Source organism: Haliaeetus albicilla, chromosome 7, assembly GCF_947461875.1.
Source record: "Haliaeetus albicilla chromosome 7, bHalAlb1.1, whole genome shotgun sequence".
Classification (NCBI taxonomy): Eukaryota; Metazoa; Chordata; class Aves; order Accipitriformes; family Accipitridae; genus Haliaeetus; species Haliaeetus albicilla.
This window is the reverse complement of record NC_091489.1, coordinates 15,015,870-15,028,145: the sequence shown is the minus strand read 5'-3', so window position 1 is coordinate 15,028,145 and position 12,276 is coordinate 15,015,870. Positions and strand designations below refer to the sequence as shown.

Here is a 12,276-nt window from a genome sequence, read left to right as displayed (position 1 = left end):
AAGATACATGTTTGTATAATTAAGCAAGCAAGGAAGTTCAATCCTCTTACTTTTATTTCCTAGCTACTTGATTGGCACATACACCTTGATAAATCTCTTCCTGCACCTTTGGGTACCATAGGTGCTTGGCTCTATAGAGCAGAGGCTGCTCTGAGGGAAGAAGTAACTATTCACCAAGCTCATGAGGAAACAGCAAATACAATACACCGGAAGCTTGAACAACATAAGGTAGATCTACATGCATTCATTCTGTGCATTATATGTCATTGTTTCCAAAGCTGTAAATGATCCCTACTATACAAAGAAAGATTATTATTTATAGTTTCTGTGGGGAGTGTCATCCTGATGGTAGCTAAAGCTGTCTTCTAGTGATGACTTGAACTGTGATACCTGTGTATCTTACAAGCAATATTAAAAATTGCTTTTGAATGTTCCTGCTTCTTCTATCTGAAAGATATCAGGTATCAATATTTTAAATGTTCCCCTATTCTGGGATTTCTGTTGAGTAAAAATTCCATACAGAGCTCACAAGCTGGGTACATTGGTCAACCAATATGAACTTATTAGGTGAAATAGGAAAGAGAGAGCAAACGTACTAAGTGTGCTGATAGTCAGTGCAGGTGATATGCACTGGGAAATAAAATCAAGTGAATTTTCATAGTGTTGTGATGACAAATAGCATAAGAATTCCCCTCTGCTGTGGTAAACAGGAAACTTTTCCAGATGAATTTAAATAACTTTACCATTATTCTTTGCTGAGTCCAAGTTCTCATTTAAAATCAAAACTGTGAGGTTTGTCTGAATTTATGTAATATATATGAGAAACATACAGACAGAAATTGTTGGTGAGATGATAAAAGAAACTGAATCAGTAAATATGATGGAGAAAGGAAAAAGATAGTGTAGAGAAAGGCTGCACTTGCAGCAGTAAGTCTGTATAGGTTTATATTGCTTTTTTTCCTCCATCGCTACTATTTTAAAACTTGATTGTAGTTTTGTTATTTTTTGTGTTTAAGATATGTGTGGCTTTTTTATTAAAAATAACGCCATATAATGAAAAGCTGAGAATTTTCATGGTGATCTTGGAACAGCTGTGACAGACAATGGTAGTTTATCTGGAAGATCAGTTGGGTCTTCTGATTACTCTTTATTAGAACAGTGGCAGCTCTTCTAACTTAAGTGGTGGCTAATAACATTTAACCAAAACGATATTAAAATCTATGAGGAAGATGCTGTTTTCTTTAAAGGTCTAGTCTCTTGTAATGCTAAATTTCATTAGCTTTCTTGTTAACATCAAATGTTTCAGGATTCCTAAGATTTGACATTTGTTTAAAAAAAAGCAAGTCAAACACTTTTTTGTTCTTATAACGTGAACACTATAGACCTCCTTTTGATACATTCATAAGAAACACAAAAGAGTTTGTCCTAAACTGTGTTTTCTTTGCATCAGAAATGCCATGGTGAGCGATTTCTACACCAACAAATAAACTTTGATTTAGGTTAGTCCGTGCCAGGGGAGTTTTCCCATGGGAGTGGGATGGAGAAAGCTTCAAGAGAAGCATGTGTAATTTATATCTGTTCCTGGAGTTTATTTTGTCACTCAGATTTGCATTGATGAATCTTAATGTGCTATTGTATAGTACCAGAAATGCATTAGTGTATTTTTTTCAGTCCTTGTTTCCTAGGAAGTTGTTGGGGTTTGTTTGTTATGGGTTTGTTCAGATAACATCATCATTTTCTCTATATCTTTGTCTCATCTGACAATGGGTTATTTTAGTGAACTTTACAGCTTATGGCCATTTTGAAGCTAATATAAATGTACCAGCTTGTTTGGACAAACCTTCATGGAATCAGGCTAGCACTTTAAGTTTATTTTAGTTAATATTGCCACCAAGATCCAGAAATTAAGAACAACGTACTTGTTGATGGTCATTTTGCAGAGCAGGATTGCACCTCATGAGAACACTATATAAAAGTTTTCATAGGCTTCCAGTTGATGTCAGTTGAAACTACTGGGGTTTATTTTGACTTACCAATGAATGTTAGGGGCATCCCTTTTTGTCTGGCAAGGTCTCAAACGCAGCTAGCTGAGATACTTGTTCTAAGTCTTTCCTTTATGTGAGAGTATGTTAGTCACAGGATAGCTTCACTGAGGTTTTCACCATGGTAAAATCAGTGCATCACTTGCATCTGAGAAAGCCTAGTTTGTTTCTCTTCACAACAAGGTGTTGGCTGAAGTGGAAAACAATGAAAATATAGGCAGGTTGATGGGGATGGTGGGAACATTTGGTGAGATGAGCCAGTGAATTACCGTTAATTTCTGTTGTGCAAACACTGGGTGTTGACTGGGGAGGAATCCTTCCTCAGCACATAGGAATAAATAAACATCCATGATCAATACACAAGCCTGCATTTTGTTCCCTCAGGTGAGAAAGGGGGACCTTTGTAAGGTTTCCTTTGCTAATAGGCTTCTGAGCACTACGTGCCAGAAGCTGTCTCTATGCAGTAAAATACCCACTGTTCTGTGTCCTCTCAGCTGCCAGGGACTTGACGTGTTATTGTTACGTTATCTCTTCAAAGACTACTGTCAGTCATTCATTTTAATATGTAATCTCCAGGAAGCCTTTGAAGCAGTGTTGCTTAGTTACAGTTGAAATGTGCTCTGCTGTAAGGTTTTTGCCGGTACAATTCTTATCACAGGAATACAGGTCAGGTACCATATTTTGCATTCGTTCATGTAAAATAGAGAGAGCGATCCTGAAATCTTTTGATGGTGAGAGAGTGAAAAGTTCACTAAATACTAAATATGTACTTACATAAGGAGCTATGGATCTTCTGCCTATATATAGCAGAATAGAATAGTTACTGAAAATTTGAATCTATACATAATAAAGGTTAGTATCTGTTATAAAGACGTAAAGAGTAAATTTAGCAAGATTATGCTGTTGTGATGTTAAAGAGTATTTGCAGACTGCATTTCAGGGATTATTTAATACAGTTAAGAGTTCTTGTTTTGTTAAACCTTTGCAGTGTATTGTCTGTTTTAAAATCTTACATAATTGTTAGTCACAGCTTTAGCAGAGCATCTTATAAGGGGGTTCCCTGTGTAAATGTTCAAGTTGATGTAAATGCTTTTGTGATATGCTTAACCTTGCATGCAAATGTGAGAGCATGATCAAATAGTTAACTACATTGAGTCATCAGCGCAGGCTTAAAATTGTGCTTATTAGTTAGATAGCCTACTGTGAGCCTTGTCTCTCTCTCTCTCCCCCTCTCTCTCCCCCCCTCCTCCCTCCACTCTCTCAATCTCTCTCCCTTTCTTAAAATCAAATCAGGATCTGCTTAAAAACATAGATGGTCACAAAAAGGCATTCCATGAGATCCACGGGGCCAGGTCTGTTAACGGAGTGCCTGTTCCACCTGACCAATTAGAGGATATGGCAGAGAGGTAAGGCTTTCAATCTGAAATAAAACCCCTCTGTGAATGAAAGGGAACCTGTTTGCTTTTTAATCTGTTCATGTAGAAATCACTGTCTAGTTATGTTTCTCAGTGGCAAGCATGAAAAAATTGGAAGGAAAAACCTCCTAGAATATGCATAAAAATACCAAAAAGCATGATGCTTTAAAGATTGATAAGAATCAAAATAAGCTATGGGTTTGGGAAGGGAATACTTTTTTACATTGATTCTGTTATTACTTGTCCCTGAAAGAAATCTTATATAATAACAGCCAAGATGCATGTGGAAAAAGAAAAGAAAAATGACTTTGCAAAACTTAGTAACAGATGTAAACTGATGATTTCTATGAGTAAACAGAAATTTAATTAATTTGCTATTCAAGAGCAGTCATCAGAATTATCATCTTGCATAATTAAATGTTTGTAGACTCTGAATTAGGTGAAAGGTTAGAAAAATATCTGAAATGTAACTAAAGCTTTCAGTTTCTCCTGCAAAAATGAATATTGCTGTATTTTGCTACAGTGTGATTCATTTTATAGGTTTAATTTTGTTGTCTCTTCATCTGAGCTCCATCTGTTGAAGATGGAGTTTCTGGAACTGAAGTACCGTCTACTGTCACTCTTAGTCCTTGCAGAATCAAAGTTAAAATCATGGATTATCAAATATGGAAGGCGAGAGTCGGTGGAACTACTTCTTCAAAATTATATTGTAAGTTGGGGTTGTTGTCTTCTTTGTATAATTATTTTTGAAACAGTCATATTTAAGATTTCTAGAAATGAATAAAAGAACAGAAACAGAAATTAGCTTTGCCAGTCATCAACTTTATGACTGCATTCTTATGGAATATGTTTTCAGAGGTGAATCTGTCTTCCCCATGGAGGAACTTTAGTCAAAAGGCTAAAAATAAAAATTATTCTCTTTGCAGCATCTCTTCAAAACCAGAAATAACGTCCCAGCTGCTAACTGTCTGACCATCAACTTACCAAGCATATCTGGAGGTTCCAAATCCTAGATTTTTACATACCTTAGATAGCAGTTCTGAAGAACTTAATTTCATCTTCTTTTACAACTGCATAGGTGCACTTTATAGTGACTATACACAGATTAAGTGCAGAGATAGAGGATGGTTTTGGCATGCAGTACCCCACAGTAGTTTTTTTTTAAAGTCTTCCAAATGAAGAAAAAAAAAAAAAAGAAGCTATGCTGCCTCTGTGTACTTGCTCAACATACTATACTGATAGGGGAGTCATTTTATTCTTTTAAAGAATGGTTTTTCTTCTGCTCAGCATTAGCATATTAAACCCATTACTTTATTTCTGTTTGGGAAAGAGACTGATCCAGCTCTGCATCATCCATATATCATGTTAAGAAACAGAGGCTATTGACTTATAAATGCTTGTTGATATGTTCCCTTTCACTCTTATGCTGCTGTATCTTGTTAAATCCACACTTGCAGTGCCAAGTGGCTGGTATTAGAATGGTATCACTGCTGCACTTCTACATTAGGGTGTGAGGGATTCTTTCAAAAGCAGAGCTATGATAAATACTTTTTTTATCCCTTCTATCTAACCCATACAAGGAAAATTACACAGGAAAATTCAGTTTGGAAAGAATTCATACAGTTATAGAGCCATTCAGAGCCAGGACATTGTGTGGAGAAAGTTATTGATGCCTTTGGAAGAAAACTTCAAACTCGATAAAGTTCCTCTACAACGTGAGAATTGAAGACCTGTTCACACTTTTCCCTTTCTATGTTTAAACTTTAGCAGTTAGGGACACATAAAAATTCAGGAGTTAAGCCTTGTTTTAGAGAAGCTTTGCAAAATTCAGATGGCTATTTAAAGTAACATAGTTTGCTAGAGTGTTGTGCAATAGCTAGGAGTTATAGTCCATTTGTATGCTCTCTAAGACTGTCACAAAAACTACTACAAGGTGACAAGGCAAATAATGAGGAAGTGGATAGCTTGACTTTTGGATTATTATTTTATACGCTTTCTTATTTTTTGATTTAAAATAACATTAAGTGGTGAATTTGTATGTTATTTTGTAATTGCCTCAATTATTCTTGTGCTTCAGACCACTAATGCTTCGATGGTCATTAGGGGAAAGAAAATGCTTCCTTGCATCATTTATGAAACTGCATCACATCAAAATGAGGAAATTGGGACAAGAAGATAAATAGAGCCCAGTTTCATTCCTGATGGCCTTGACTTCTGGCTCCTTCCAGGTGTCCAGTGATGGAAAGAGACTTTATTTGCTTTGGCTTACCTAGGAGCAATTTTCTAGGACCGAGAGCCAAGTGTTACTCTTCCAGTAAATTAGGAGTCTTACGTAGGAAAGCTGTAGTCAGTACCGTATAGTCATTGACTATATTAGTAGGAGATAAAAATGTAAGTTTGTTTGTCTGCCAAAGCAGACTGAGCAATGTCAGCATTCTAGGAACATGCGTAGTTAGGATCTGGATAGAACATATGCCTGGAGAATATTTATGTACTGCACTGTAGCTTAAAAATGAAAGTGGTGTTTGTTAGTTTATCCTGTCTTCTTTCACCTCTCTGCCATATGCCAGAAGTAGAGGTCAGCACAAATTATACGCCATCAGTCTGAAGAATATACTGTACCAAAGCCTCAGCTGCAATGGAGATACTGGGTACAGTTATCCATGGATTTTAAACCACGGAACTGTGTTTAGGCATTGCTGTATTAGCACTATTTTAGCACTGTATACTATATGTATTTGGGAAAAGCTACTATTTTCTTTAAGGGATCTTGTCAGATGGGAGAAAGTACTAATCAGTAAAATGTCTATATTTAATTTTTTAAAATATTTCCAATTGCCTTTGAGATCAATATTATATAAGTCATTTGATAGAGTCTTTTACTTTCTCATATGAAGTCCTGCAGTTTTTGGTTCAGGGTAAAATGTCTGTGTGTATGGGTTTGGCAAAAGTGAAAGTCAGGTGTTTGTCACATAATTCATGGTAAAGCATGTGGTTCTTTATACATGCCAGATTTTTTTTTTTTAACAGTAGAGCAGAGAAAAATTCTGATTGTCCTTGACTTCTAGTTTCCTTGATTATAAAAACATTTCTAAATTACATACTAGATAACTGTGGTGATTTGACATAGCAATTGTAAAAGGTTTTAAAATAGAAGATTTTTAGATATATACTGGTGGGCAGATTAATTTTTAAAACTGTTTTTCATGTTACATAATGTGGGTTGATGAATACTCAAAATCGAATTCTCCTCTTCAAAGTACATTGAACTTTGACCTCATTTGAATCTTGGTTTTACCAAAATTGCACTAGTACACATAGAATTTTGTCTATTCTGACATTCCAAAGCTTGTGTAGACATATGCAATACATACTTGCCTTCATTTTGTAGATCTGTAACTGAAGAGGCATGGAAGGTAGTATAAGTTACAAAACCATTTGAAAACTCTAGATAAGTACATTAGGTAAGGCAATATAAAAGCTCTGTAAAAAAAGCAGGTTTTTCTCCCTTTTTTAACAGTGGTAATGCAAGATATAATATGCTTGCATAAAACAGAGATATAATTACATATCACACTTAAAGGAAGTAACATTTCTGAAAGACATATAAAAAAAAAATCAGTGTCATTTGCCATAAGGAATAAAGAGGCATAAATTATAAAGAGCCATAACTTTGTGACCAAAATATTTCCAGATAAATTATTCATCGTGCTATAACACATTACACAGCTAAAACATCACTCACAAAGAAAAAGCGCTGTGTCACACTTTGGAAAAACAGAATCTCTTTGTGCAGTGTTTCCTTCATCTTATTTTTACCAATTAGAAAGGAGGTAAAGGAAGACTGAAGTGTAAGTCAAATGTTTTTCATCTCTTAAAGTGAAACCTGCCTTTCTGCAAAGTCTTAATACAAGAGCAATTTTTAAAGTTTAACTGGATTTGATTTTTCTGGTGACCTATATGGATGAAATTTTCTCTTTTATTAAAATTATTCCAGTTAGAGTTCAGTGTAAAACAGTTCCCATCAAATAACTTTTAAATTAATTACTCAGTTTCTTCACATTCAAAGTATCATATGCTAGTGAGTTTCAGCAAGTCAGCAACTAGCAGAATAAGAACATATTAAATAATCTTTTCATATACAAAGTAAATAAACTGTATTTGTAAAGGCAGACTCTGCTGTACCATTAATTTGAAAAGGTGAAATTTAAATAATATTTTATAATGATGATAATTTAAATATTATTTTATAGTGACAAAAAAATGAATGGAGGAATAATGGAAGTTAAAAATTGTCATCACTGTCCTGATGTAATTTCAGGGAAATTATTCTTAAAATCTACTTTTATTTTGTCTGTTGTAATCTTTTTTTTTCTTTTCAGTCTGTTATTGAAAATAGTAAGTTCTTTGAGCAGTATGACGTTACTTACCAGATCTTGAAAAGAGCAGCTGAAATGTATGCCAAAGCAAATGGTTCAGGTAAATGTCTATGTTTCTTTCATCATGGGGACACCATTTTAATCTCCTTAGACATAAGTATGTTCTAAAAAGATCTCCTAATTTTTGTTTCTTCCATGCAGCAGAGCTGTACAGCAGCTGCAGTTCACCAGAGAGGCTACAGCCTCTGGTAGCAATTTCACGTATTCTCTAGCATGAAGCCATCTGGTACAGAGCAGCCTGCCATCCTGTTAAGGTTTCTTAAACTCCAGAAGAGGGTGGTCATGTTCAGACTTCCTAATAAGAGAAGTCCATGATCCATGCTAACTTCCGGATTGTTTCAGTGTTGTTGATTTGGGCCAAAAGTGTACCAGAGACCAAATTAGGAGTAGGGAAGATCATGTTCTGGTGCCTGGAAATGCTCCCTGGCTTGGCTTCATTTACTAGAAAAAGACAAATAGAGAGTTGGTCCCAGTACAGTTGTAGTAGCAAAAGTATCCTCTGATTTATTGAAGATTCTTCATTAACTGTGAAAACCTGTAAGAGGAACCAAAATGATAGCTGAAGTATGGATATACATGAGAAAAATGGGTAGCTGATTCAACAGCTGCCTCCTGTAATTCCTGAACACTGCTGAGTTCAGTGAGAGCGCATGAGGTCAGTATTTGACCTAGATAGTTACAGACATGAGATCACTTTAATCTCTGCTGAGGAGATAACACAATAAAGTCTGTGGAGGATTGCCACAGCTGCTGAAATGGTTAGCAGATGTGGAGAGAAAATGGATATCTCTTTTTTTTGTGAAATTTAAGTTGGTGATGGTGATGCTCAAATTTTACAAAAGTAAACAATTTTTACAAGGTATTGTTACAAAGAATAAAATAAATAGATTTATTCAATGCTATTAAAAAAATCCAATAACAAATTCTTTTCTAAGGGGCAGCTACTCACTTACATGAATTCAGAAACAGCAGTGCAAATTAGAGCACACCTTAGCTAAAAAATGTTTTTTAAATTATCTGTATTCTGCATGGTTTATGTAGTCTCAGGATTTGCTCAGGTCCTTGCTCTTCTCTCTGTTTTTTTTTCTTCTGGAAAGAGGACACACTTGTTCCTTTATTGTCATGAGGAAAATACTAAAAATTAAATGGCAAAATTTAGCAGCAGTTTGGCTTTAAAGTCAGTAGAAGGAAGATCAGAATTTCATTCAGTACTTTTCAATACAGACATAAGATGTGTTTCTACATTACACATCTCTATTATTTTCTGCCTTTTTAAGGAAACTTTTGCTCTTGATTTCTTTTATTACAGATTAGAAATGAATACCACACTGAATATGCGGTGTGACTGTTTTAACATAGCACTCGTTTTATGTACTTTCCTTCATCTTTAATTTACAGGTTTAATTTCTCAGTCATAATTTTGCACTAAAATTGGCCTGTGAACTGAGCATATGTATATAAAAGCCTACTGAAATAGAAGTTGCAGTAAAATATAATTCCCTGATGAGAATGGATAAGCATAATATAAAATTAAGCTTAACAGAAATAATAATGAGCCAAAATAATAAATGTCTGTCCTGTATCTCAGTGGAAGAAGTTGAGAATGTGATGAAATTCATGAGTGAAACAACAGCACAGTGGAGAAACCTCTCAGTAGAGGTGAGAAGTGTAAGAAGCATGTTGGAAGAAGTAATTGCTAATTGGGACAGATATAGCAGCACTGTGGCAGGTCTACAAGCTTGGCTGGAAGATGCTGAAAAAATGCTGAATGAGCCTGAACATTCTAAAAAGGTATGCACTAATAGCATATGTATCTGGTTATTTTGTAAATTATGAAATGTGGGATATGTTTTTTTCATTTGCTTAGATTGTTTTACAGAATGTCATACAAGAGGGAGAGATTTTTTCAGTTTCTGGCATACTGTCTACATTTGTCATAGGTGTTTCAATGTTTACACATATAGTGTGTACAGACATATGCATATATACACGCAATGAAGGAAGGCATCATCTGTGGTAACATGGTTAGAGGCATCTTTGATATGAATATAGATAGGGCAGCAATATTTCTCAGAGATAGGAATGTTACATGATTCATCAAAGGCATATACAGCTCAACACCAAAGTACATAGTCATGTGCTGCATATGAACACTTAAAGAAAATTATTCTTTCCACTGATTTTTCTACCATATAGATGACAGATTTCAATATTAGTAGCCTTCACAAGACAGCATTATTAATATGTGTTGTTATGTTTGATGGGTAATTACTCCATTTCTCTGGTGTTTTAGAAATCTTTTAGACAGTTCCTTTTGGGGACCTGCAGTCATAAAGATAGTTTTGCTGTCTGGTTTTTTTCTGTTCTAATATTAGAGTACTGAAGCACTAAGATTTATGTTTGTGAAACTTCAGTAATGACCGAGATTGACTTGAATAATACTGCATTTAATGGTATGATGTTTTCACCTAATCCCAATGTAGCAGCCTAACAGCTCTTAACACCAAAGTATGGTTTTCATAGGTTGTAAGATGCCAAACTGACATCAGGTCAGGAATGAGCATTTCATGTTACATGAAAGAACAGTATAATTTTTGGTAGAAGTTTGTTAATTTAAATTGATGTAAAAGAATGGAATACACTTTTTAAATAAAAGTAAACCTGTGAAAAGGATTCAATAGTCTGGTATAATATAAATACCAACAGTTATTATTACTGAGCAGGAAGGATGAGCTCAGCTGATCAGGTTGATCTTAGCTCCTTGTGTATGTTTTATGTAAGTAACTTGGCAGTGTTTAAAATGAAATATTATTATGTCCATATTTATGAATAAAATCAAAATATTTACTTCTCTGATCAGTTTTATAACTTGACCTTTAACAATTTTCAAAGCAGAAATCTGAACATATCAATACAGTATATACTTGCTTCTGATTTCTAACCTAAATCCAATAAGTATTGCCTACCATTCTGATACATGAGAAGTTTCAAAAAGCCTTGCTCAAAACTTTAGACATGAAAGCATTATTCCTCCCAAAATGCTAATTTCTTCTTAAAATTACATTGGCTCAAAACTGTTAAAGATTACTGGGAGGTAACATAATCCTCCTGTAGACTGAGATACATATTTTAAAAGTTACTTCTACTATTAATGTTGAATCTAGCACTCCACAGCAATAATGTTCACTTAGATATTTCCAAGGATAGTTCTGATTTTTCAGTTTTAATATTTGGTTATTAAAACCAAAAGCAATACTTATACGGGTTTGTACAATTAATAGTGACACAGCCATCAGCAACAAGAGTCTGGAATCCCAGGTGAAAGATGGTAACTATTGCTTGGAATGTGGCATAAAACTTTTTTAAACATTTCCAAATATTTGTTCTGTAAAACCACAAACATATCAGTAGTATGATGATAAAGATTTCATCAATGCTCATTTGCAAACCTTACCTGCATTACTAAAACCCACCGTATTCTATCCTAGGCAAAGACCATTGTAGTCCCTCACCATGCTGTCAGGCTTTCTTCTTCTTTCTATTACCTCTGTATGATTTCAAGAGCAGCAAGTACCACTGTTCTTTTTACAAAGGAAAGTGGCTTGTTGGCTTTCTCATTGGCTTCTGTTTTCAGAAACCTTGTTGTGAACCTGCAGCACAGAAGATCTTGCAAACAAGATCAGTATGCACTTGGATTTTTCTACTGCAAAGTAGAAATTTAACAGTAAATGTATTAAAGGACGAACCGCTCCTTCTACAACCCTTTGTTTACTGCAGTACCTCTTAAGCACTTCCCTTCATAACCCTGTTGTAACTACTTTCCCACACCTTTCTCCAACAGCTGTATCCAAAAGGTATCAGAGGGCTTCTAGATCTCATGGGGGGGGACTTCCTTAAAAGGAGCTGCATTATTTTAATTGAGAATGAGGTGTGCTTCACAGTACCTTCCGAATTTGTCCAAATTTTACACAAGCTTTAGGCTGGCTTCTGAAATGGAGAGACTTCACAGCAGGGTCTGAGGAAGGTAATGGTTTGTGGGAATAAATGTGCGGGAGCAAGATTGCAAGTAGTTTACTCCATGTGCTTTTTCCTTCTTGTCCTCTAGTAAGCCTGACCATTGGAGAACTGACCAGTGCCAGATTTGGTAGAATTAATTTCTTTTGGATGTGCTCACAGAGGATAGCCTTTGCACACAGCAAGTGTTGTAATCCACTGCAAGTAGAAGAAGATTCAAACTGCACATACAATTTACTGAGATGATTATGTTTATACACTGATACATCAGTATGGAGCACCTGTACTCTGCTGATCTCATCTTTAGGAATTTAAAACACTGCATGTTGTTCAATTCTCTTTTCAACAAATTTGAGCAGTATATAC

The 12,276-nt window shown here is 35.1% G+C and overlaps 1 protein-coding gene across 12 annotated transcripts in view; it reads left to right on the top strand.

The window, feature by feature from the left end:
* SYNE1 (spectrin repeat containing nuclear envelope protein 1) overlaps positions 1 to 12,276 on the top strand; it is a 321,099-nt gene that overhangs the window by 91,226 nt on the left and 217,597 nt on the right. For all 12 annotated transcript variants that reach the window (XM_069787039.1, XM_069787028.1, XM_069787027.1 and 9 more), the window contains 5 exons: positions 64 to 228; positions 3,336 to 3,448; positions 3,998 to 4,166; positions 7,840 to 7,936; positions 9,485 to 9,687. In XM_069787039.1, coding sequence (XP_069643140.1) covers positions 64 to 228; positions 3,336 to 3,448; positions 3,998 to 4,166; positions 7,840 to 7,936; positions 9,485 to 9,687 — 747 coding nt within the window. The remainder of the gene's footprint in view (positions 1 to 63; positions 229 to 3,335; positions 3,449 to 3,997; positions 4,167 to 7,839; positions 7,937 to 9,484; positions 9,688 to 12,276) is intronic.